The sequence below is a fragment of the Dicentrarchus labrax genome, unplaced genomic scaffold (assembly GCF_905237075.1).
Source record: "Dicentrarchus labrax unplaced genomic scaffold, dlabrax2021, whole genome shotgun sequence".
In the NCBI taxonomy this organism is placed as follows: domain Eukaryota; kingdom Metazoa; phylum Chordata; class Actinopteri; family Moronidae; genus Dicentrarchus; species Dicentrarchus labrax.
This window is the reverse complement of record NW_026136717.1, coordinates 14,526,199-14,551,756: the sequence shown is the minus strand read 5'-3', so window position 1 is coordinate 14,551,756 and position 25,558 is coordinate 14,526,199. Positions and strand designations below refer to the sequence as shown.

The 25,558-nt window shown below is 38.9% G+C and overlaps 3 protein-coding genes across 5 annotated transcripts; 1 reads left to right on the top strand and 2 right to left on the bottom strand.

Moving 5' to 3' along the window:
* Positions 1–21: 21 nt before the first annotated feature.
* On the bottom strand, positions 22–4,942 carry msmp1 (microseminoprotein, prostate associated 1). 2 transcript variants are annotated; one of them, XM_051428670.1, is made up of 4 exons: positions 2,918–4,942; positions 1,965–2,349; positions 1,763–1,871; positions 22–774 (listed from the first exon to the last, which is right to left on the bottom strand). In XM_051428670.1, the coding sequence occupies exons 2-4, from the start codon at positions 2,071–2,073 to the stop codon at positions 603–605; spliced, it is 390 nt and encodes a 129-aa protein (XP_051284630.1). In that variant the 5' UTR covers positions 2,074–2,349; positions 2,918–4,942; the 3' UTR covers positions 22–602. The 2 variants fall into 2 exon arrangements, with proteins under 2 accessions (XP_051284630.1, XP_051284631.1); XM_051428671.1 differs by having other exon boundaries at positions 3,844–4,942.
* A 1,158-nt stretch (positions 4,943–6,100) lies between these two features.
* Positions 6,101–18,482, top strand: pik3c3 (phosphatidylinositol 3-kinase, catalytic subunit type 3). Of its 2 annotated transcripts, none has more exons than XM_051429161.1 (25): positions 6,101–6,518; positions 7,827–8,015; positions 8,263–8,406; positions 8,517–8,646; positions 9,837–9,923; positions 10,066–10,161; positions 10,292–10,363; positions 10,569–10,673; positions 11,431–11,523; positions 11,636–11,821; positions 12,123–12,253; positions 12,666–12,747; positions 13,308–13,372; positions 13,487–13,592; positions 14,140–14,256; positions 14,442–14,573; positions 14,864–14,992; positions 15,312–15,381; positions 15,971–16,035; positions 16,127–16,211; positions 16,300–16,374; positions 16,453–16,621; positions 17,230–17,320; positions 17,466–17,591; positions 18,173–18,482. In XM_051429161.1, the coding sequence occupies exons 1-25, from the start codon at positions 6,454–6,456 to the stop codon at positions 18,185–18,187; spliced, it is 2,625 nt and encodes an 874-aa protein (XP_051285121.1). In that variant the 5' UTR covers positions 6,101–6,453; the 3' UTR covers positions 18,188–18,482. The 2 variants fall into 2 exon arrangements, with proteins under 2 accessions (XP_051285121.1, XP_051285120.1); XM_051429160.1 differs by having other exon boundaries at positions 6,102–6,518; positions 13,305–13,372.
* Positions 18,483–23,182: 4,700 nt separating this feature from the next.
* On the bottom strand, positions 23,183–24,683 carry si:dkeyp-75h12.7 (uncharacterized). Its single transcript, XM_051375468.1, has 3 exons — positions 24,605–24,683; positions 24,278–24,398; positions 23,183–23,384 (listed from the first exon to the last, which is right to left on the bottom strand). The coding sequence occupies exons 1-3, from the start codon at positions 24,681–24,683 to the stop codon at positions 23,207–23,209; spliced, it is 378 nt and encodes a 125-aa protein (XP_051231428.1). The 3' UTR covers positions 23,183–23,206.
* Between the last annotated feature and the right edge of the window lie 875 nt (positions 24,684–25,558).

The window sequence follows — 25,558 nt, the reverse complement described above, 5'->3', positions numbered from 1 at the left end:
CACAAAACCTTTTTCTCTTCGTAAACAAGATTTTTTTTTTATTTGAAGGGTAAATGAGTTACAGCAGAGAACAGGTCAAATTCAACAGGTATAGCTATATATATTAATGTATGTATATATTTGCTTATATTTACAATAAGTCTTTATTGGATTAACTAAAGAAATTACATTTGGCTCAATATAAATGTCCTTCAAAAAGAACTCCCCAAACAGTCTGTATAAGTTCTTTCAGTATGTACAGTAGCTCAAATTAGCCACGAGCAGACAAACAACCTACTATAACAACTAATATCAAACGTATACTGAAAATGAAGTTTCATTTGAAGAAGACTGTTGCCTAAATGTTCTAAATGTGTTTACATGGTACATCATCTGGGGCTCAAAAAATCTCTGCTGGAAAATCTTTACTTAAATATATTTTCACAGACACATTTCACTCACATTTCCTTCATTGATGATACAATCCAAACGTTTCAGATGCTGTTAAAGTCTTTATATTATTACAGTATGTGTATAAAGTGGTTACTGATATTTAACTATAGTGAGTATTGGTTTCACAGGCAGAACAGATTGAGCAGATAGTTGCTGGTCTGAGCAGTTTTCTATCCTTCGAGCTGGTGCTGCAGCTGAAGCGATCCGTGGCTGGGGTCCTTGATCTCCTCACCTGGAGAGCAGGGCAGGCGGGGGTCGGCTGTCTGGACCAGGGACACTTGGCAGGTCACTGGTTCTACCCGCACCTCGCACCACGCAGGGAAGTCCACCGGCCGATGAACCCTGGACGGTTATCAAGGTAAAGGAGAAGAGTTTTTCAGGTGCTCTTACAGCTAGAAAAGCACTTTTTCTTACAATCTCCACTTTATTCGTTGTGATGTGGACTGTAAACTTTTCACTGGTTCAGTGTCACACAGTAACAAAATCAACAACCATCCCTGGAGATTGCGGGCTGTGGTGTTGATCTTCCAAAACAAACAACATTTAAAGAAAAGGACATGAATAAAAGCATACAAACTGATCTTGAGCCCTTATGCAAGTGGTTTAAAGTGAGTACATTTATCCAAGTACTGTGCTTAAATAGAGTCTGAGGTACATGGTACACTTTATACTTAAGAAATGTTGCAGTTTTTGCTTCAGTACACTTATTTTACTTATTTATAGTTACTAGTTACACTGCAAATTATGACATGTATTGTAAAATATGATTATTAGATATGATATAATATTATGTGTGTATAGTATATAGGTCCAGTGAGCCTACAGCAATAGTAATAACACAATAATATAATGAAACACTCACAAACACTGTTCATCCATACTTTTACTATTTGTAGGTACATTTTGCAAGTAGTACTTTCTAATTTTACTAATTCTGAATGCAGTTCTTGTAACAGATTGTATTTAACTTGTGATATTGCTAGTTTTAGTCAAGTAAAAAACATGAATATTTGAATCAGAATCAGCATTGGGTTTATTGCCAATTAAGTTTTTACACATACAAGGAATTTGTCTTGGTGCATTGGTGCATAAGAATCACAAAAAAATCATATCTATCTTTATCTTTATCAAATATAAATAAAGATAAAGATAGAAAGATCTAAGCTGTACAAGTACACAGACACACAAATTTCCCCAAGAAGACTCATGAATTTAGATCCACTCCTATGAAGTAAGTTTTAATACTTTGTTCAGTCCATCTGAAGCCAGCTGCAGTAGAGTAACTGTGGGCATCTGGACACCAAACCATACAGGTTGTTTGTGTACTCACGTCTCGCAGCAACCGACGCCGACAGGGTGCAGACAGGTGCACTGCATACAGGCGTTGTCCATCCAGGTTTCACCCAGTGAGTAGTGCCTCCCCTCAAAGGAACACAGGGCTGGAACACAACACAGTTTAAAAAAAAAGATATATTAGATATATATGTTTTATTTTTAATGTCCAGATAAGATTTTAGAGCGTAGGATCTCACCTCTGGAGTCGAAGTGGCACTCCATGGGTGCAGCAGATCCACCGCTGGTCCACAGAAGAAACCCTGCAGCTGCGAGCACAAAGTGAACCCCGGCGAGCTCCATCTTCATTTGGTCTGGTCGGCCTCTGGTCCCTCTTCTCCCTTTCTTCCCTTATTTATACATCCTGAGGCTTTACAACCGCGGCGTGGAGGTGTGGTCAGCACTGTCATGTGGCCCACAGGCCTGGCTGAAGAAGGTGTCAGCGGTGCCATCCATTGGGGAATGAGGAGGTGGGGAATCTTGTATCTTGGCGCTGTTTTTGGGCACTGTGGAGATCACCTCGCTGCGCTTCAGTGGGCATGAACCTCCAAAGTGATAGAAACAATGACACATCCAATGCAATGACTAAGAGAGGGAAGGGAAGGAGAGAGGTGAGATGGAGGGCAGGAGAGAGAGAGAGAGAGAGAGGTGACGTCCAAGGAGAGTAGGAGGAAGAGAGAGAGAGGGAGAGGGATGGAATTATCAAACATGATTCATCACCATTCAAACTCTCATATAGTTTTATCAGCCAGGTCCAGAAACTGAAGATGTGGCCAGTGCACATGTAAAACACATGCCTAAATACTGCTGTATGACATCACTTAACTTAATATATATACATACAGTGTCGCTATGGTTACTGAGTCACACAGGAGACAAATTAAAGGAAAACACTGATTAAATTAGTGGAGAATCGTATCATATACAGATGCTTCCGTACAAGGTACAAGGAGTCACTGAATGGTTGATGAGTATGAAAATGTTGTGAATAAAATGCGTTGAGCAGGTCTGATCCCAGTTGAACGCCTGTGGGAAATTTAGGTTGACCTGGAGATCTTCATCTTTCCAATTAGAGACTAAATGACAAGGAGCACTGAAGCTGTTCTGTTTGTTCACACACAATAGCCTGTGTACAGTATATTTATATGTTTACCTGTTGCAGGGGCTTTAACCTCTGACCCTGTCTACCCTGGATTCACTTCATATTACTGATTAACTCCAGGCTGTGACCTCACGTGGTTCCTATCTAAAGGAATGATGGACATGCAGTGTCTCAGAAACATATAAAGACCTATAATTATATATTGAGTTATATGTTTTATAGTCTATCAGAGGATCAGTATTATCAGTCAGTTTGGGGTTTTTATGAGTACAATTAAAAGATTAAAAACAAACATATTGCAGGACAAAAAGCATTTTAGTAGAAGGTTTCGAAAAGGGTACTTACACAGTTTTTTTTTTTTACAGATTAAACAAACAAGAAAGAACTTGTTAATGAACAAACTTTAGAGAGATGCTGGATGGAAGACTGGTTTAACTTTGGCTTTGCAGAGAGCCAGGCCAGCTGTTTCCAATCTTTATGCTAAGCTAAGCTTTTTACCTCCTGTAAAAGTGGTATTGATCTATTGAACTATTCCTTTAAGGATAAAGTTAACCAAAAAAGATGATGATCACAAGGTTGCTTGTTTTTACTGGGGTGTTCAGCAGTAGCTCACATCATCATCTTCATTTGTTGATGAAGGACATGAGATTTGGCTGAAAGCTCTGGGAAAAAGTAGGTGTACATTGTAATAAAAGTGTTTTTTCCAAGGCCAAGAATGAAACTTTAAGCTCAACTTTAAAGACATAAAAGTATGTTGCTAGCATTTTATCACAAGAGTGTACCAATGTACATATCTGTACATTATAATTTGGTCAATATATCCTTAATTTCAAGAACTGTTGTTGTTGTTGTATCCAACATCAGCCCCAAAAAATCCATTATCTTGGACTCTAGTAAACTGTATGTGTGCCTTTCTGTGTGATCTTTGTGTCAACTCTCACAAGTTCATCCCCAGAAAAACATAAAAAATATTTGACCTGACCATGTAGCGCCGTCTGGGCCAACAGAACATTAGCTCATCTTCTTCCAGTTGTTTGCTGTATGCAGCTTGAGGTGCGAGATCATAGGAAAAATCCTCTCAAGCCTTTCACAGGAGGCCTTGGGGCCTCATAACGTGGTGTTTTACGTGCCTTTTCTCTGGTACCTCCACAGTAGTCCGAGAGTGTTGATAGTTCTCCCTCATCAGTGAGGGATGCTTCTTCATTCATATGACTCATACTTTCCTCTCTCAAGCTGCCTTTTGTTTTGATGAAGACCTTTTGTTGTTCAAATACTGCTGTTATTAATATGATCAATATTCAGGTAACAATAAATAATAACACCTAATAGCAGAGATGGTTAGAGTCTGTTTTAGGTCGGTTTGGATCAGTCAGATGTTGTTATTCAGATGCTGATTCAAAGGATGGAAGATGTTTTAATGGCAGATGTTCTTCCAGAAGTTCAACTCGGGTGGTGTTGACCTCTTCCCCTGTACAATACACAGACGATGAGTTCACACCATGTTGTCGTCAGCGCTGATGAAAAGGGAGGAACTCATCAAAACAAACTATGAGGATTTTCCTGTCACACGCCTGTGGCCCTTCACGGACGTGCACTTAATTGGTGACAAGTGCGTTTTAATTTGATAAAAGTTAAAAGGGCTGTCATCATTTTGGGATCTTTAATCTTTAATAAGAGAACTGCTTTGTTGGGACTTCTTAATAATAAATACATATCTTCCATCTAGACAAACTGTACCTTAAGACTTACAACTGAGCAAACTCACTCTGCTGATGATTGGGTTTGATTGTTGAAAGCTCCAGAGAAAAACAGTAAGTGGACCTTGATTTGGTAAACAGAAAGTGTAAAGTCTTCCTTTACAAGCTCTACAAATAAGATAAGTTAAGATGAAAGATAAGATGTACCTTTATTGATCCCTCGTGGGAGAAATTCAAGTCAGACACAGCAGCATGGGCGAATGTAAAGAGTGCAGAAGTGGAAGTACAATAAGGATCACAAAATAAGAATATTCACAAAATATAATAGAAAATATAAGTGAAAATATATATATATTTTTAATGGCTTTATTAGATTTTAAAACAGATATTATTCCTATTAGTACAAAACACTGCATCAGTATTATTTTATATATATTTATATAATAATAATATATAATTTATATAAATATAATCATATATATTATATATTATAATATATTATTTATATAAATATAATCATATGTATTATATATTATAATAAAATATTATTTATATAAACATAATATATATAAAATATATAATAATATATAATTTATATAAATATAATCATATATAATAATAATAATATATATAATTTATATAAATATAATCATATATATTATATATTATTATAATATATATATAATTTATATAAATATAATCATATATAATAATAATAATATATATAATTTATATAAATATAATCATATATAATAATAATAATATATATAATTTATATAAATATAATAATATAAATATAATAATAATATATATAATTTATATAAATATAATAATATATAATAATATATATATAATAATAATATATATATAATAATAATAATAATATATAAAATTTATATAAATATAATCATATATTATATATTATAATATATATAATTTATATAAATATAATAATATATATAATTTATATAAATATAACCATATATAATAATAATAATAATATATATAATGTATATAAATATAATAATATATAATAATAATAATATATAATTTATATAAATATAATTTTATATATAATTATATTTATAATAATATAAATATAATAATAATATATATAATTTATATAAATATAATAATATATAATAATATATATATAATAATAATATATATATAATAATAATATATATATAATAATAATAATAATATATATAATGTATATAAATATAATAATATATAATAATAATAATATAATTTATATAATTATAATTTTATATATAATTATATTTATATAAATATATATAATAATAATATATATAATTTATATAAATATTATCATATATAATAATAATAATAATAATATATATAATTTATAATTGCCAGTAAAAGTCATTACACTCTCAGGTGGTACTGTCCCTTTAATAAGCATGCTGTAAACCCCGCCTCTTTTCTACTTCCGCGTTGGTCCCGTCAGACTCGACCAATCAATCCCCGATACAGCGATCGTCCGCTCAGTTCCCTCAATCCCTCCCGTAACATCCGCGATCCTCCCGCATCGACAACCGACTCCTCTGGCCTTGGCTGTAGATGTTGGCCGATGCTGTGTTGTTGTGTAGCTATCAAAAACATCAAATCATGCCCGGTGCGACAGCCGCTAAAATAATGCCTTTACCGTGAACGTAGCCACTTAAAGTGATCTTTTTAAACTTGTGTTAAACTTATAACGCAGCTATCCGCGTGAGGAGCAGTTGAAACGGGGTTTCCCGAGGACCGCCGTGGTGCCGAGGCCTTGTCGCGAACCCAACCGCTCACCGAGTCTCACACAGCCGTCCGGGATTTCATGTTGAAGTCGTCCGGTTTTTGGTTAGGATTTAGTGTTTTCCCCGTCGGAAGATGGAAACTGATAAGTTCAACTATGCCTACAGCTGTGACCTGGACATCAACGTTCAACTTAAGATGTGAGTTTTGTACTTGAACGCGTCGCTTTCAGTCGAGCGGTGTAACTAATCTATCTTGTGACTTGACAGGATGCTTCCTATGTTTGTCTCTCTCTCTCTCTCTCTCTCTCTCTCTCTCTCTCTCTCTCTCTCTCTCTCTTAACATTAACATGTCTGCATTAAGCTTTAAATCGTGTCTAAATGTCACATATATGTCTCTAACTCCCAGAGAGATGTGTTGAAATGTGTGTTTAAAGATTTGTTTTGACCTTGTACTGAAATAGTTTGTCAATTAATCTCCTGCTTAATGGACAGACAGGTGGTTAGTGAAGATTGTTTTGCTGGTTCTTTATGATTTACAGTATTTCATCAGCTGACAACATGTTGAAGATGTCACTTTAGGCTCTGGGGGTTTGTGATGGACATTTTATAGACAAAATGAGTGATTATGTACAAATGAATCGTCAGTGAATATAATCTGTAATTGTATTTCCAGTCAGACATACAGCTGGAAGAAAAGTTGTGTCCCAAATGTGATCATAACTAGTTATAAAATGAATTATCACAACTGGGATACATATCTAGAAAGTCTCACTATAAGTAAGTGATTTGAATTAATTGAGTATTACACCTTCTTCTTTACAAAGTTTTACAAAATAAATAAATAAGTGTTTCTGTATTGCTGTATTGGTAGTTAATTATGATCCCTGTTCCAAACTAAACTGAATCCAATCATTTGAATGAAGCTGAGAAACATGTTGGATGTTTACTTTCTTCACCAGAGGGTCAGTCAGTCTGTCTCTTTACCAAAAGCATGTGCAAATCTCATGAGTCTAATTATTGTATTATAATTAATTAAGCCGATGTGATCTTTGTCCAGCTCTTCTTCAGTCTCTCGTCTGACTCGCAGCAATCATCAGTTTTAATAAAAGACATCTTAATCATCTGTATTCATGCGGTCAATCTGCATTAAGGACAAAAGGAAAAGAAGGAATGTAGATTCTGATAATGTACATTGAGGACTTATTTGTCCAGTCATGTGTTACATATTAGTAGATTAAACAGTATTAAGCCAAACAGAAAGTTCTCAGTACACATGAAGCTGTTTTATAAGTTGTTATAATCACCCATTTCTCAACTATCACAGACTCTAATCTTTATCCTTTTATGAATTAAAATAGAAATAAAAATAAAATCGACCCATTCTGTCAAAGTGAAAAAAAGAAAATACTATAAAAACCCACAAATTTTACTTATTTGTGAGAGGAATACAAACCTGTTTCTCCCCCTTCCTCACCTCCCTACCTTGTCTCTGCTCTCCTCTTCCAGAGGCAGCTTAGAAGGAAAACGAGAGCAGAAGAGTTACAAAGCCCTGCTCAAAGACCCGATGCTGCGGTTCTCCGGCCTCTACCAGGAGAACTGCTCCGACCTCTACGTCACCTGTCAGGTGTTTGCTGAAGGAAAACCTCTCGCCCTGCCCGTTCGCACCTCGTACAAAGCGTTCAGCACACGTTGGAAGTGAGTGTTCATCTGTCTCCTCTCTTTGTGACATAAAATTAAGCCACTTTTTCCCACATTAAAACCTCTTTCTTTAGAATATTTTCACCACCAAAAATAATTCTTCCTCTCAGTATGCCCTGTGTCCTTCTTCAAAGCTGGAAAAAAGCTTCAAATAAGTTACATTTCAGCTCCTCAGACCTTTATCACCTTCTTCTTACACTGTCCCATACTCTCTCTCTATCCCCTCTCATGCTGTCCTGTGCAGCTGGAACGAATGGCTGCGGTTGCCCGTCAAGTACCCAGACCTCCCCCAAAGTGCCCAGGTTGCTCTCACAGTGTGGGACATCTATGGGCCCGGCAAAGCCGTCCCCGTCGGGGGAACCACCGTCACCCTGTTTGGCAAATATGGGTGAGACTAACCTCGCACTAGAGAATAAACGGTGTTAGGAAGGTCTGTGTTTTGCTAGACAAGATATTTCTTAACCTCACAGATTCAAACCTTCTCCTCTCCGCCTGTAGTATGTTCCGGCAAGGGATGCATGACCTGAAGGTTTGGCCGGGTGTGGAGGGGGATGGAGGGGAGCCCACCACCACACCAGGACGCACCAGCAGCAGCCTGACAGAGGACCAGATGGGCAGACTCGCCAAGGTACTATACTGTATGTGTGTGGACAGGGGAATGGGGCTGAGGATTGGAGAGAGAGGGGAACTGTAAAGGTGTAGGGCAGGAGGAAGGACAGGGAAGGACTGAATGGCTGAAAGGATTGGGGGGGGGGTAGTTGTGTGTTGGATAAAGAGAGAAACCCTCCTATACAAAGTCGTGTCTAAATCATCTGTTCCAGGGCCCTGACCTGGAGGTACTCAGTGATGTGAGTACAAGCGGAGTTAGTGTTGACAATGCAGATTTTTTTTTTTTGTGTGTGTGTGTGTGTGTGTGTGTGTGTGTGTGTGTGTGTGTGTGTGTGTGTGAGAAGAAGACCTTGGTCCAAACGTATTTGTAAATAAATTTCACTATCTTCTTTTCATGTTCACAGTAGAACAATTCAGACTGTGTCAGGGAAGTTCACATTAAATAAACTTATAATAAATCCCTGAACACTTTGCATTGTTCTATGTGGAAACCCAGTTTGTTGTATAAACCCATTTAGTGCATTTACAAATACATTTTGATCCAGGTTTTGGTGTGAACACTTGTCTGTAAAGGTGTGCGGCTGAAAGCATCACACACATTGGTTTTTAAGTTTTCTGCTGTTGCCATACATTAGTGCAGTTTGTGTAAGTGTGTGTGCATGTTTTTCTTTATGTGGATAAAAAAGAAAATTATGTTTTGTCAACTTGTTGCAGCTTTTTTAAATATTTAGAGGATGCTGTCAGGGAGATCATTGCACTTTAACATCTGATTGGGTTTGAATCATTTATTTCCTAAAACAGACTCATTGATTCACATTTTTTTACTCATCCAGAGTGCAGTCGACTTAATCCGTCTCAAGTTTTTTTCTAGGCTGCTACCAGTTCGTATGTTGTATTAAAGACTGAGTACTAATTCTAACCAGCTGAGTTGTGGGCTTCCTGTTCATGGCCACATGTGTGCTTACATTCCCGACACCCACACTGACTGATGAGTGGATTGGCTGCGAGTGTGACCAGAGATGCTGGATTGGCTGCTGGCACTGGATTTGTGCATGATTGGTCGAGCTGTTTGCACATCAGCCACCATGCTGTGACCAGTTCTGCTGCAATAGAACCTCAACCTCTATATTTTTTTTTGTTTAAAACCTTTTTTCTCTTTCTCATTTTCCCTACCCTCTTTCTTCCTCTCGTCTTTCTCTGTCCATCTAGCTGACAAAGGCCCATCGACAGGGCCACATGGTGAAGGTCGACTGGCTGGACCGTCTGACCTTCAGAGAGATTGAGATGATCAACGAGGTGAGTTGGTTGCCCCCATCAGTTAGTGGAGGTTTACCTGTTTGCACATGTCATCTGCACATATTTTCTAATTGTCTGTTACTAACTTTTTTGTTGTCTTTTGAGTTCAGTTTCAAAGTTTTCTTCATGTATGTTTCTGCAGAGTGAGAAACGCAGTTCTAACTTCATGTACCTCATGGTGGAGTTTCCCCGTGTCAAAACAAATGACAAGGAGTACAGTATTGTCTATTATGAAAAGGTATTGTCATGTTTACAAGCACACAACAAGGTGCATTCTAACATATAATATCCATAAAGGATATCCGGCAGCGGCCTGTATTATAACACTGAATGTGCTGATTGGTGTATTTCACCATGTCCCCACTCAGGATGGAGATGACGCGTCACCTGTCCTTACCAGTTGCGACATTGTCAAAGTTCCTGACCCACAGATGGGGATGGTGAGAGGACACGCACTCAAACATATAAACACACTTACAGTGTAGAAAAAAGTTTGCAGTATTTTACAATTCATGGACACACTCTCTCTCTCTCTCTCTCTCTCTCTCTCTGTCTGTCTCTGTCTCTGTCTCTGTCTCTGTCTCTGTCTCTCTCTCTCTCTCTCTCTCTCTCTCTCTCTCTCTCTCTCTCTCTCTCTCTCTACAGGAGAACCTGGTTGAGAGCAAGCATCACAAACTGGCTCGCAGCCTCCGCAGTGGACCCTCAGATCACGACCTGAAGCCCAACGCCGCCACACGTGACCAGCTGAATGTAAGTAACAGTCTAGTTTCTTATTGTTAAGGGTCCGTATATAATCAAATCCAGTAGTTTTCAACAAGTTCACATATATAGCATCTCTCAAAAAGAGATGTCACACATTGCTTCCCAATAATGCTGTAAAAACAACAATAATACAAATAAATAAACACACAGAGGCAACCCCTAAATTGCTTGTCAAAGGTGTCCGCATTTTCAGTCTCCTTTAGTTTAAGGCTGGAGCTAAAAAACAACCAGCACAGTCAGTGGGAGACAATATATTGCACTGACATCCACAGTGTCATGTGAAACTAGTCTAAACATGATGCTGAGTGAATCATTGCTTCTATTAAATAAAGCAGAAGAGATTCCCAAATGTTGAGTAAATAATTTATGCTCTAGCAGTATCACTGCTGATAAGTTGCTTCGATTAACAGCCCTGGTGTTACATTCATGGGCTCGTTAGGAATTTTACAGATACTTTGAATGTAACTCAGCTCAGTACCTGAACCGACTGTTACATACACAGACAAGAATCATTCCTCTGGGTGTTAGGTCTATTTGATTTTAATGATTGAAGAAGGATATTAAGGCATTTCAACTCGCAGATAAAGCTGTTATTTAACATTATTAAAGCACATACAGGGTTTCTTTCCTTTTCCATGTAAGTCAAAGTGTCTAGTCTTTGTTTTCAACATATTATCCTACATGTAAGATATTCATAATCAACTGAAATCAATTTCATATCTGTGTGTCTGTATGCATATAACAGATCATCGTGAGCTACCCTCCAACCAAGCTGCTGAGCTCTGAAGAACAGGACCTGGTGTGGAAGTTCAGATACTACCTCACCACACAGGAGAAGGTTTGTTTGTTCCTCCAAACTCAAAGCTACTCAGGTTTCTATCTCAATCCTCAAAGATTAAAACGATATGTATTCTCTTGCACATGTTCACTGCTTCCTCTTCTCACCACAGGCCCTGACAAAGTTCCTCAAGTGTGTCAACTGGGATATGCCCCAGGAGGCCAAGCAGGCTTTGGAGCTGCTGGGGAAGTGGAGACCGATGGACGTGGAGGACTCCCTGGAGCTGCTGTCCTCCCAGTTCACCAACCCCACAGTCAGACGCTACGCTGTGGCACGCCTGCAGCAGGCAGATGATGAGGTAGGAGGACGGAGGATTGATGGCTCTGTCTGTGTATGAACTTGTAGAAATGTTTTTAAGAAAATGACAGCACTTTTTTTACAAAAAATTACACTGACAGAAAAGATCCTTAAGTTATTTAATGATAAACCTGAGCTTTAAATCCAAAATATTAAGTGCTTAGCAAAGAAAGTCTTGTTTAATTATTCTAATCCTCTCTCTCTCTCTCTCTCTATCTCTCTCTCTCTATCTATCTCTCTCTCTCTCTCTCTCTCTCTCTATCTCTCTATCTATCTATCTATCTATCTATCTATCTCTCTAGGACCTGCTGATGTATCTTCTCCAGCTGGTCCAGGCGCTCAAGTATGAGAATTTCAGTGACATTCAGGGAGGCCTGGAGCCAGGCAGCAAGAGAGACAGCCAGGGACTTTCAGATGACTCCGCGCTGGACAGGTCAGTACTTGGAGTACAAGTTAGAACAGCTACTCTGGCCGTGGAACATAAATAAGTCAACACTACTAGCAGCTTTGACAGAAGCAAGGCACATGTGGAGGCTCTTTTTGGGGTCAGTTGACGAGTTGTAACTAAATCCAAATTTATCCCAGAAATTCTCACTGCATGGGAGAGTATTTGCTTCTTTGTGGAATTTGATTATTTTCCTTTCAGAAGCCGTAATGAACTCTTAGGGTATTATGATGTTACTGGCGTAACTCTAACCGGCTCTGGCCAGAAGCTCAGCTGGAGACAGCAGTGACTAAACCTTACTGAACACACCGTCTCATCAGTTTAAGTGAAAGTTCACCTACAATTTTAATTGCTGCCTTTTCTAACTGTTAATTTGTGTCTCTTTTTACTCTTTCTGTAGTTCCCAGATCCTGTCGGGCACATCTGGACCTTCCCCTGCTCCACAGAAAGGCAAGGAAGGAGCCGACAGCGAGAATCTAGAGGTACGAAAGGCAAAATGTCTCTGAAAAGAAAACACAGGATCTAGAGAAATATTAATGGGTTGAAGAGGGATGGAAACTTTTATATTTGCTGATTTAACTGCAAACATTTATCATTATTTGCTTGGAAAAGCCCCCAAATTGCAATATTTTAACTAAAGAATTTACATTATTGTGGTACACAGAAATATCTAAAAGTGTCATTAGAAACTAATAAATTGTTTTTATTTCCAAATATTCAAACATTTTTTCATTGAACTTAAGCCTATCATTAAATTAAATGTGGTCATAATGGCTCATTAAATTAATTTCCGTTTTTTAACACATCTAATCTAAATGAATGTGTTAAATTTGTCAGCATTTGACACCAAACCGAGGCGGCACCCTCAAGATCCACCCCTGCTCATAGGAATACAGTTTTAATCAGTATTAATCCTCACATGGCACATAGACAAACACAAGTTGATGAAGCAACAGGGAGTCAGACTCAGTATTATGTCAGAAACAAACAATCTATTTGTCTCAGCCTGGCACTAACATGTCATTGTGTCTCTTTACAGCAGGATTTGTGCACATTTCTCATCTCCCGTGCTTGCAAGAACTCTACACTTGCCAACTATTTGTATTGGTGAGTACAATTCAAAGCTGCTTAGTGACTGAAAGTGTATTTTGTGTTTGCACATCTGCCACAAAAAACCTGTGTGTGTGTGTGTGTGTGTGTGTGTGTGTGTGTGTTCTTCAGGTATGTGATTGTGGAGTGTGAGGATCAGGACACACAGCAGAGAGATCCTAAGACCCACGAGATGTACCTGAACGTCATGAGGAGGTTCAGCCAGGCTTTACTCAAGGTCAGGACTCAGTAGAGAACATTGCACTGTATATACATTTGGGAAGAAACTTACTGATGTTTATTCATCAGTTTATTGATGTAACAGAATATGTTGGCCGAGTCCCTGCACTGCTGCTTGTCTGCAAATAGTAATAAACTCGAAATAGTTTAGCACCAAAATTAAAGCACTTTGAAGAGAGAAAATAGTCCTTCGATAACCAATTTTAAAATGGCAAGTGTCATTTTTACACTTTGGTTTCCACTGGAATTAACCACACAAGCTGTAACGTGGTTTTTAGTGAGCTTCAAGGGCAGATTTTGTTACCTTTGGACTAAACCAGGCTAGCTGTTTCCAGTCTTTGTGCTGTAGCTTCATATTGACCACACAGAAAACTAATAAGCCCATTTCCCAAAATGTCAAACTATTCCTTTAATCTTTTCCCACTCTGATAAATGTCTGAATTGTACCACTGTCTGTACTACTTCTGCAGCAAACGGAACTACAACGTACTGTACACTATACATTTCCTTCCCCTGTTATTACACACACTTTCTCTTCCCTCCAGGGCGATAAGAGTGTGAGGGTGATGCGGTCACTGTTAGCAGCCCAGCAGACGTTTGTAGACAGACTGGTGCAGCTGATGAAAGCTGTGCAAAGGGAGAGCGGGAATCGCAAGAAGAAGGTAACAACAATACCTGCACATGCAAAAAATAAGTTTTCCACTACAATAAGACATGATACAAAGAAAATATTTTGGGCCCTCACATGGACACACACTGTGTTTATTGATTAACTGTAACCGCACATGAACACACTGATCCTGCAGAGTTGTGTTAACAGCAGCCTTCCCCCCCCGTGTGTCTGCAGACGGAGCGGCTGCAGGCTCTGCTGGCTGACAACGAGAAGGTGAATCTATCAGAGATAGAGCCGATTCCTCTTCCTCTGGAGCCTCAGATTAGGATCAGAGGCATTGTCCCCGACACAGCCACGCTCTTTAAGGTACAGGAAAAGTAACTTTCATCCATATAAATCATTTTCTTATCTTCTGTCCAACGGAAGGATCCTTAAATACAGAGGCAACCATGATATTCAAGGCACTGAACCATTACTTTGCTTACTACTGTTTTTGCATTTAACATTTCTTTCCACTTCGCTTTGTCTCAAATGAAACCAGTATCTGTGTGACACATTGTTCATGAGTCTTTTCCCTCTGTGTGTGTGTTGTGTGTTGTTGTTGTGTGTGTGTGTGTGTGTGGTGTGTGTTGTGTGTGTGTGTGTGTGTGTATCAGAGTGCTCTGATGCCAGCCAAGCTGATCTTTAAGGCCGAGGATGGAGCCATGTACCCAGTTATCTTCAAACATGGAGACGACCTGAGACAGGATCAGCTCATCCTTCAGATCATCTCGCTCATGGACAAAGTAAGAATACTCTTCTGTTAGTGAGTGTATGGAGGGAAATTAATGCTTTTCTTTGTGGTTCTAGTTTAATTTGATTAGACTTCATTGATTGCTTTGAGTTTCCTTTCCTAGAGTTAAAGTCTTGTCAGCTGAAGTTCATTATAATGTCGTTGGTCGTGCAGCTACAGTACTGTAATCTTTGGATTAAACAATAGCTTCTCTGGCTTTATAATTAGGGTGCAACACAGAAAATTCAGTTGTTGCTCTTTTTAGAATGTTGTAAAAAGTATGGATTTGTTTTTTTAACTAAACCTTTCGTGTTTTCTGTTTGGGCGTATAGCTGTTGAGAAAAGAGAATTTGGATCTGAAGTTGACGCCTTACAAAGTATTGGCCACCAGCACCAAGCATGGTAAGAATTCGTCACCACTCATCACTCCGTTTGGTATAAAATAGGCTGAATAAATACAGTAACACCGGCTTTATTAGCTAGTTGAATTGAAATAAAGAATCTCTTTATGAAGAATATCTAGCAAAAACAGCAGGAGCACATTCAGTTACTGAAAGAACAAAAAAAAAGTGTTTGAAAGTATTTCAAAAAATCATTTTTATTATTTGCAGATACACTTTAAATTTATATATAATAGAATTTAAAATAAATAGGACAATGTGCAGGAGAGGTTTAAAGCCAAAAATTGTTTATGAAGATAATATCCCCCTTATAATCATACTTTAAAAAGAGAAACAGATAAAAACAATGCGATACATTTAAGCAGCTGAACATTAATAGAAATTTACAATTATTTTACATACATACATTATACTGAGATCCATGAAGTGTTCTTTGACTTTTTAAATAAAGATATGGTCGATATTGATTGTAGTGATGGAAGTAGATTGTTCTAAATAGATGGTAACTTTGTATTTCAGTGAATATTGATATTATAAAATGTGTTTCACTAAAGTATATCAGGATATCAGAGATTCTTTTCTTGTTCCAGGTTTTATGCAGTTTGTTCAGTCTGTTCCTGTCGCTGAAGTCCTGGCCACTGAAGGAAACATCCAGGTGAGCAGAAACAATCAGGTCGCTGCTGACATTTAGTTCTAGCTGACAAACACCGACTGTCTTTTTAATCACATCATGTGTTTTTCGACAGAGCTTCTTCAGGAAGCACGCACCGAGTGAAAAAGGACCCTACGGCATCAGCTCGGAGGTGATGGACACCTACGTCAAGAGCTGCGGTGAGTTTGAATCAGTTGGTCTGCTCCACCTGCAGAACACAGTTGGCGATCCCAGCGGTCTAATCAATGTCTCACCGTGTCGTTTCAGCTGGTTACTGTGTCATCACGTACATCCTCGGAGTAGGAGACAGACATTTGGACAATCTGCTACTGACAAAGACAGGTGAGACGTCCTTTCAGGTGCCGGTTAATTAACGCCCTAGTTTACGGAACAGTTTTAGAATATTATCTCTGCATACAGGAAAGCTGTTCCACATCGACTTCGGCTACATCCTGGGCCGGGACCCCAAACCGCTGCCTCCGCCCATGAAGCTGAGCAAAGAGATGGTGGAGGGAATGGGGGGCATGCAGAGCGAGCAGTACCAGGAGTTCAGAAAGCAGTGCTACACCGCCTTCCTGCACCTCAGGAGGTAAGAGACGGGACACACAAATACACAAGCAAACAGAAATAATGTTTCTAGTCTCAAACTGTGAGTGTGCGTCCACTGAGCCAGTCTTTGATTTGAAAGACTTTCTACTAGAAGAGTGGCTTCATTGGAAGTTTTGCATTGATCAGCAAACAAATAGTGTTTATTTTACATTATCACTGATCATTTTCTAAAGCATTTAATTGATTTCCTACCTTTTTATGCAGCGATTAGTATCAATTTATGTCAGTAGAACATGAAAATAACCATGTAGGGACTTTAAACTTGCTTGATATAGATAATTAATCTGCTTCATTCATTGTTGATATTGAAACTTTAATGTTCAAGATATAAACTTCTTGGACTTTGAGAATCTTGGCCACTAAATGTGTGCTGTGATGAATTATTTGTGTTTAATCTTCATACTTTACTGGCATGAATTTAAACCAAAGACTGAAATCCATCTAAAACTGATACACAGTCATGGGAAGTTAAAACATTGGCGGAAATCTCCAACTCCAAATAAAGGCCTTTTCAGAAGCATCACACTACACTCCCTCACATATTTAACCATCCTGGTAACATATCCTTCTTCACTCCTTTTTCTTCAGATACTCCAACCTGATCCTGAATCTGTTCTCTCTCATGGTGGATGCCAATATTCCTGACATCGCCCTGGAGCCTGATAAGACCGTTAAGAAGGTAAGTTTGTTGTTACTGGAAAGGAAACCTCCCCTTAACAAGTACTTTTATAATTGATAGGTGTAGAGACTAATTACACTGACGTATCGTTTTGAACAATGTACCTCTGATTGGGTGAATGAGTGAAGAGTTTTTTTGCCTCCAGGTGCAGGACAAGTTCAGATTGGACCTATCGGACGAGGAGGCGGTCCATTACATGCAGAGTCTGATTGATGAGAGTGTCGGCGCTCTGTTCGCTGCTGTGGTCGAGCAGATACACAAGTTTGCTCAGGTATGGCTACTCAAACAAACATACATTAAAAAAACTAAAGAAAGACGTTTGTGGACTTTTGATGGACTTTACAATTTGTCCAGGGAACCACAGTGTGTAAGGCCTTGCTAAATAATTTCCATTTACTATGAATTGTTTACCCTTACGTCAGTGCTGCCCATTTAACATACCAGTAAAAAACAAATAATCTGCTGCACAAAATTAAGCAAATATGTCTATTTTAATGGTAATTCTTGTTTTTCTCTGTGAAATATGGGATGGGTTTACCTCGTTGGTCCTCTCTTGGTGCCCTTGCTTTGTTTTAAAGCTAAACATTTTAAGTGCACATTGTTTCTCTAGAAGGTTTGTAGAGAAACACTTTCACATTCTTATGGATTATCTGTCTAGAGCTGATTTAATCTCCAACACTTGATTTTAACTCTGCAATACATTTTAGGAAAACCAGTGCTGTTTAACTATGTAAAAATATATGTGTTACTCTTTGAACAGCCAGCTGTAATGATAACAATAAACAATTTGGAAAGAACAGGCTAAAACATGCAGCACATGTTAAAAAGTTAATTTCTTTCTGATGTGTTCAGTATTGGCGCAGATGAGCAGAGCAGAGCGACTGCTGAGACGAGGCTGAAGTGGATCGAAGTTCTGCAGCGGGAACACGATCATCGTACGTCTGACCCGACTGACGTCGTGTGTGTGTGCGTACGAGGGGATGAAAGAAAGAAACCCAATGACACTGTTAAAAAGGCCAAGAATGCACTGCCAACCTTTACTGCAAGATGGCTAAACAAGGACATGGACGTCTTTGTTTGCTTATGTATATATAATGTATATTAATTATTAAATGAATGAATGAAATGTATGGCCAAATAAAAGACTATTGATACAAGTGAACGTACAGGCTATTTGTGGGTTGCTGTATTTCTAAAGCAGTGTGTATTTTTCATCATTTAAGCCCAAAAAAGGTGCTGCTATGCAGCGTTTATGGCGCGCAACATGTTTCTTAATTGAGCATTGCTGACCATCTGTGGACGGTCATACAGTCAACGCTGGGGGTAGAAATAAGTCGAACCCCCAGAGGGTTGGTGAGTCACAGAGCGAGTGACTAAGCATTTCCTGCCAGACACAGAAAGACGAGTCAGTTCGTGAGATTGAAGCACAAGCTATACGTTTCTTAAAGGTACTGTCTATTCTGAGGTGTGGGCTCTTTTATTTGTATAAACTGACTCTGGTGGGTTCAATGCAGCCAGCGATTAACAGAAACAATTGATATAAAAAGCTTATTTAATGCCTTTACACTCAATAGAACTAAGACCACAGCATCGAACAGAAAAGTGACACCTAAGAAGGCAGTTTGTAAAATGATGCACCTGCAGCAGAAGACATGTTTCTCCTTATATTGAGCTTTAGTTGCTTTAACATGCTTTAAGTTAAACCTCAATTTAAAAAGTCCAGTGAATAGTTGAACACAAACATTCAAGTCTTTTAGTGGAACATTACAATTCTTAAGCCATTATGGGAGGGCCAACTGTCAGTCACCTATTATAATTCTTTAAGTTGTCAAATTAATTTAATCAATGTATAATTGGTAAAAAAAATAAATAAATAAAAATACATAATACAGACACAAAAATGTATAAAAAGTTCCTAAAAATAAAAACAAACTCCTCTCTGATGCTCACAGGACATAATCTGCATCCACTTTTTACAAACTTCCTGAAATGACTGTGTTCACTATCTGGGTTACTTGCACAGTTTATCAATATTATTACACATTGAATATAATATACAATGTCCTAAATATACATCAGTTAGTCAGGGGTTATCAGTTTACTCAGTGGTAGAAAAGAGTTCCCTTAAGGAAAAAGGTTGGGAACCACTAATGTACATGATTAGTTATTAGCTTTAAAGTTGGTAATTAGTGTTGGCATAAACCTTCTTCCTCCCTATCGTCATCATCTTTAAGATCATGAAGGAAATTATAATAAGACAAACCACAAGTCTAACGAGTTCACCTCAGGAATCAGTGAGCTAAAACCACAAGAACAGTGCCTGCCAAAATACACACACACAACCAGAGAATCAGCTAAATTAAATCCACCTCAGTGGATATATTCAGACAAATGATAGAAAATATAATAAAAAAAGGTCAAACGTGTACCGCTTGTGGAGGGAACAGCAGCTCGACTGTTGTGTAGTCAGGTGCTCATCCACACGAGCCAGCTTCTTGCTTCACATTAATCATCTTCCCACAATGTAAGCACTGTGCTTATTAATAAAAGCCATACCACTGGCTTGTACATGGAAGCTTTGGATAACCCCCCAGGTCTCTGTGGACTCTGGAAAACGCAGAAGGGGAAACAAACAATGTTGGATGGCCAAACCCCCAAAGCTCCCCCAATGTTGCGGAAAGAATGCAACACCAGCAAAACAGAAGGCAGAAAAAGCGAGATGTCAAGATGTTCCTTGTTTTCATGCAGGAGGCAGAATGAGGCGTCAGTCACGGGTAAGAGGCAGCGATGGGGCAACTGTGAGTCAGAAACATTTCAGAGCAATGAATGATAGAAAACAAACTACCTTCTGTTATCACTCTGAGGGGGGAAAAAGCAGCATGAAGGAGCTGCTGGCTGCATGTGGGGGGTCAGACCTTTTCTTGGTTCTTGTTTATGAAGCTTATGGTTTGGACTGAACTGGACCTCGGCACTAAAAGGCAGAAAGGGGGAAGAACCGCAACCAGATTTAGATTTTTCACTGAATCAGTGGTACATACGCAGGAAAAACAGGCTCCTTTTGGACTTGTTGGATAAACTATTTCCGTTTCATTGGTAATTCTCACTCACCAGTCGATTCTCTGACCCTCTGACTCATATCAGACTCCGACGAGCCTTCAGAGCCAGAGGAATGTGCTTATACGTTTAAAATTGGAAGCCGCTCTTCTATCACTTGATGACAGACTTGCATGTTAGAGGTCATCTGGTGGCGGCTCACAATAAGCAATTCAACTCGAGTCACGACCTTTGTCGCACATCTTCTTCATTCATCTTCCTAATAATGGACTCAAGTCCACAGGAAATTAACGTCATAGGTCAGAACAACATATTCAGAGCTGGAAGTTCAGCGTTATAGAGTTTGAAACCCACTGCACGAGATTGTGGTCTACTGACCTTCAGGAGTCATTATTTTCAATATTGATTAAAGGACCAGTGTAGGATTTAGTGGCCATCTAGTGGTGAAGTTGCAGATTGCAAATAACTTCTGTAACGTCTGTATTTGATAACCTAGGAATGAAAACAGGCTGTGCAGTGTGTGAGAGAAACTACGGTGGCTGCAAAACTTGCGATGAACTAATGAATATCATATTCCATTACGTTCTTAGATTTTACGGTTGAAAAATAAACTTATCAGCGCTCTCTGGAGGACAAACTAGGTAACGGAGGCACTATTTCTTAAGTATCGCCAACATATCTTTGACATTTCTGTTATTTTTTCTTACTTACGGCTAATTTCAGCATCTTTATTTCCCTTTTTTTATGTTGATATCGAACTGTTGGACAGACTAGAGCTGCACTTGGTAGGTAGTGGACTTCAGTAGCTCACACACAGAGAGGTACACAGTGATGGTGTGAAGCCTCCATTGACACCTACCTTTATAGAGCAACACTCATGGCAAGATGGCTCTCAGTCTTTAAGTATCAGTCTCCATTTGTCCCACATGTCTCTTCCGAAGAGCGAGACACAGGTGGGATGCTGATCCCAGAGAGTCCAGTCCTCATCCCATTCCACCGCTGTCCCAGTATGATGCACCTGAGCTGGAGTTACAGTTTAGAGGATTACTGGTGTTTCCCAGAGTCAAGGTCTGGTCCTCGTTGGACGGGAGACTAGAGGAGGATTCGGTGGAGATTTGCTCATCAGCGAATTCCAAGTGGATGTCACAAGGGTCGACAGGGACCAGGGAAAGAGGAACTAAAGTGACTTGATCATGAACGGACACCTTAATGAAGGAAATATTGGTTCAGATATCTTTCAAGGACAAACAGGCAGTTGTACTATTGTATTAGTGAACAAAGAAGTGTAAGAAAATAAAGTTATACCGGAGCCTTCGGTTGACTTTCAGTTGATGGTGCAGCAGCAGCTTGTCTTGGTCTTCGCAGAAACACAGTGAGAAGTGGAACAAGGAGCAGAGAAGTCAGCCCGATTCCCAGCCACAGCACAGGCAGCAGCCCTGAGGAGAAAACACGTACAGGTTAAACAAATCACCGCTCCAGCTAACACACAAGCAAGTTCTACGCTTTTAAAGAGGTAAACAGAAGGAGTCAATAACCATTCAACCCAGTGGTTCCCAACAGTTTTGTCTCATGACCTCTTAAAATGAAACAGTGTCTTCTTGTAATCACATGTTATATTGTCATTGCTGTGAGCACACAAAGAATTTCCCCCTCTAAGATTATTACATTTGAATTATTAAATATTATATATAATTATATATAAAACAACCAGAACTTAACAAGAAAAAGGCAAATGATTAGATATGTTAGAGCATTATTTCATTGTCTATGCAGCTGATAAATTGTTCAAGGTTTCTGGACAAATGTGAGTATTTTACCTTATCTTATATATGTAAAGTCACCTGTATGCCCTGCACCATGAACCCTTAAGAGCTTCCTTAAGAACACTTCAGGTATATGCTAAATGACTTAACAACCTCAAGCTTCAAAATTCTTCTTTTCACCTGATTTGGAGACGGTCTCCACACATTGAGGAGCAGATTTCGGGGAAGCGGCCAAGGAGAAGGTCGGGAAGGAGAAGTTGGCCACAGCACAGTAGTTCTGACCTGGGGCCAAACCCGGAGAACTCCACATAGGACATCACCTCCTGGGTCCAAACTGTACGGCTCTGCAATGACACAAAACAGTGGCCTTCTCAAAATAAAAGCAGAGATTCACAGTTCACTGACACTAAGCTAAGTTAGGGGGCCCTTTGCTTACAGTTACACATTTTATCACAATCTCAAAACCTCAAATTTTAACATACAACTTATGGCAACATCAGTGTTTCCGTATTTGCAAATCATCTTCAGGAAGTGGAGTAAGTCATATTTGTTTCCTCAATGAGAGTTTTGCAGGAAAGAGCAAGAGCTTAATATATAACGGGACAACTGACTTTAAATATGGACTATTTGTTAGTATAAAGGCTTTTTAAAATAAATATCAACACAAAAAAAACAGTCAAAAAGCAAGTCAGACCTGGTATTCAGAGTGATTGAGCTTGTTGTACACAGTCACTGTCGTCCAAGGGTCAATGAGTTCAGAGATGGGACAGCACCTCTCCAGAGAGCACCTCTTGTTGGCAGCACATGGGAAACTGCACCTTCACCAACAGCTGGTCTTCATTCAAAGAAACTGAGACAGAGGGAGGGCTGAAGGCTGCGGTGGGCAGAGGAGACAGAGGAACTGTTAATTATCTTAAAGCTCAACATTCCTAATCTTTATTATACATTAAAGCAGATTATTCTACTTTTAAAAAAGTGTCAAACAATGTGCAACAAAGAGCCAAAACCTGCAGGCTCTCTGTATCACTGTTGTATCACAGTCCTGTTGTATTAAACAAAATGCAGACTATCACTGACTGAAGTCACTGTAGTCGAACTTGCGTGGCTCGATCCAGACGGTGGTGCTGGGGCTGAGGTGGACGCCGAGACGAATCATGTTGTACAGCTCAAAGTTTGAAAAGGCCAGAGAGACGTCACACCAGCGGGACGAGACCCAAACGCACCACGGCACGTCCTGCCAGGGGTCCCTGCAACATGAGTACACATTATGTGTACGTATGAGCAAAAACAGACAGATTTGTTTAAGAATTTAGCAATATTGTCCAATCACAGGCAAATTCAATTCAAATGTCAGTCTGGAGTCATGTAAAAGTCTTCTAACATGACTGTTCACACTGAGTCAGACCTGTATCTGATTTGGAAGTGAACTGAAAAGATCAGATTCTTTATGATTGGCACTGTCATGAAAAAAAAGCATATATTTGCAAAGAAAGCCTTAGTGAATGCTTCTTTAACCTGAAATAGTTTATATTTCATTCTGCCCGAAAAAAGCAAAGCAAAGCCTCAACTTAATTTAGGAACTTCTGTTGTGGTTATATTGTTCATGAGTCTCTTTTCAGCGTAGGTGGAAAGACATCAGTGCTGTATGAAGCTCACAGAGACAAAGAGACTGGAGAACTGACAAGGCTCAGGGTGTGAAATCAACACCTGTCAAATTCTTTGGTAAATAACATTTTTGTACACTAGCCTGACTTATAGTTGTATTGTTGTTTGCACAATATTGCCGTCATGTCACCACCAGATTGGCTTTGTATGATCATGTATTCATTCTCTTAACTTAAGAGTCCTATATACACACATTACTGAGCATCTATTATACAAGCAATGAAGCATAAAACAAAATAAATGTATATATAAATAGTATAAATAATAACCATGTGTGTTTTAAGGAGAAAATTGCCTCAAATAAGTGAAGAAACAACCAAATTAAATACAAAAACTGTACGTGACAGCATTAAATCTCTTGCGTGTGCGGATAATTCCAGATATTGTCCTTGTAGCAGCTAAAACTAAATGTGTGAAGTTACAGCACATGCACACACACACACACACACACTCAGACACAGACAGGAGGACTTACCCCTGAGTCTTTGTCTGCACGGTATAGGTGGTATTAGGACTGGCATTGGGACAATCCCACCGCAGGAGGCAGCCTAAGTCCAGTGATTCCACTGCAGTGTAGCAGACTAACCCAGTCGACCCTGGGAAGTTCGCACGAAACCCGTACACCAGAATAGCTCACTTACACAGATGCTTATTGACCCGTTAAGTCTGATTGTCACAACATTGTTAACACTTGCAAGCATGGGCGACCACAAGGGAGAGGAGGCTCAGTGAAACACGGGAAACAGCTACAGTGAAGTAAATGAAAAACAACTTTAACTGTGAGATTAACTTCAGTACTCACCCCTGATAAGCAGGACGACCATGACACACAACCCCACCGGTGCCCTCAACCGATCTGTGGGTACACCTGGTGTCTCCATGGCAACCCTGGTGACCTCTGATTCAAGTGAGCAAGACTGTGGTAGTCTTAACTACAGGCTGTACACAACTGAAGGTGACTGACTCCCTTTAAAAGCAAGAGAAATGCACCTGTTAAAAAAAAAAAGGACACACCGCGGATGAGCTGGAATAAGCCTCAGTGGGGAATGATAGTCTGGAGTTAGAAGGAGGGCTGGAAGGGGTGGAGAGATAAGGATTTAATTGAAGCCTGTTGATTTTGTAAGAGAGAGGACAGGCTGTAATCTACTTAGAGGAGACTGATAAGTTTGAGAGACCGAGACTGTTGGAAGCAGAAGATAAACTTGTTCCATGATTTGAAAAAAAAATACATAAAATTGATGTCTCTTCGTACCAGAAAAAGTGAAAATATTGAGAGCATTAACTTTCATTACATTGTTATTGAGCAAAAGATAGAAAAATATGGAGAAATGCTTTTTATGAAGAAGCTCATTGGGTGGAAGGAGTTCATCATTTTAAACCTTTAAAAATTTCTGTCAGGTCACTCTTGTCTGTCTTATTATACTCTTGTCAAATTGGGGTAAATGGTATAAATAAATGTTTTTAAAAAAAAAGGGCTCAAAAGAGGAAAATATAGATAAAATACGAAACATAGAACATGTTTTTCCCCACTAAAGCAAATTTTTATTTTTAGCATATGTTAATGAGTTTTGCCACCAACTGAATTTCATTTGAAATGAGAAAACCAAAATTGGGAAAACTTGCTGTTTCCCCATATTTAGAAATAAAGTTTAAAACGACCCATATCAACCTCGTGGTGAGGAAAAGTCATGAGTACGTCCCGGCACCATGAATGTCTGAACAAGACTTCAAGGCAAACCTAATAGTTAATTTATTT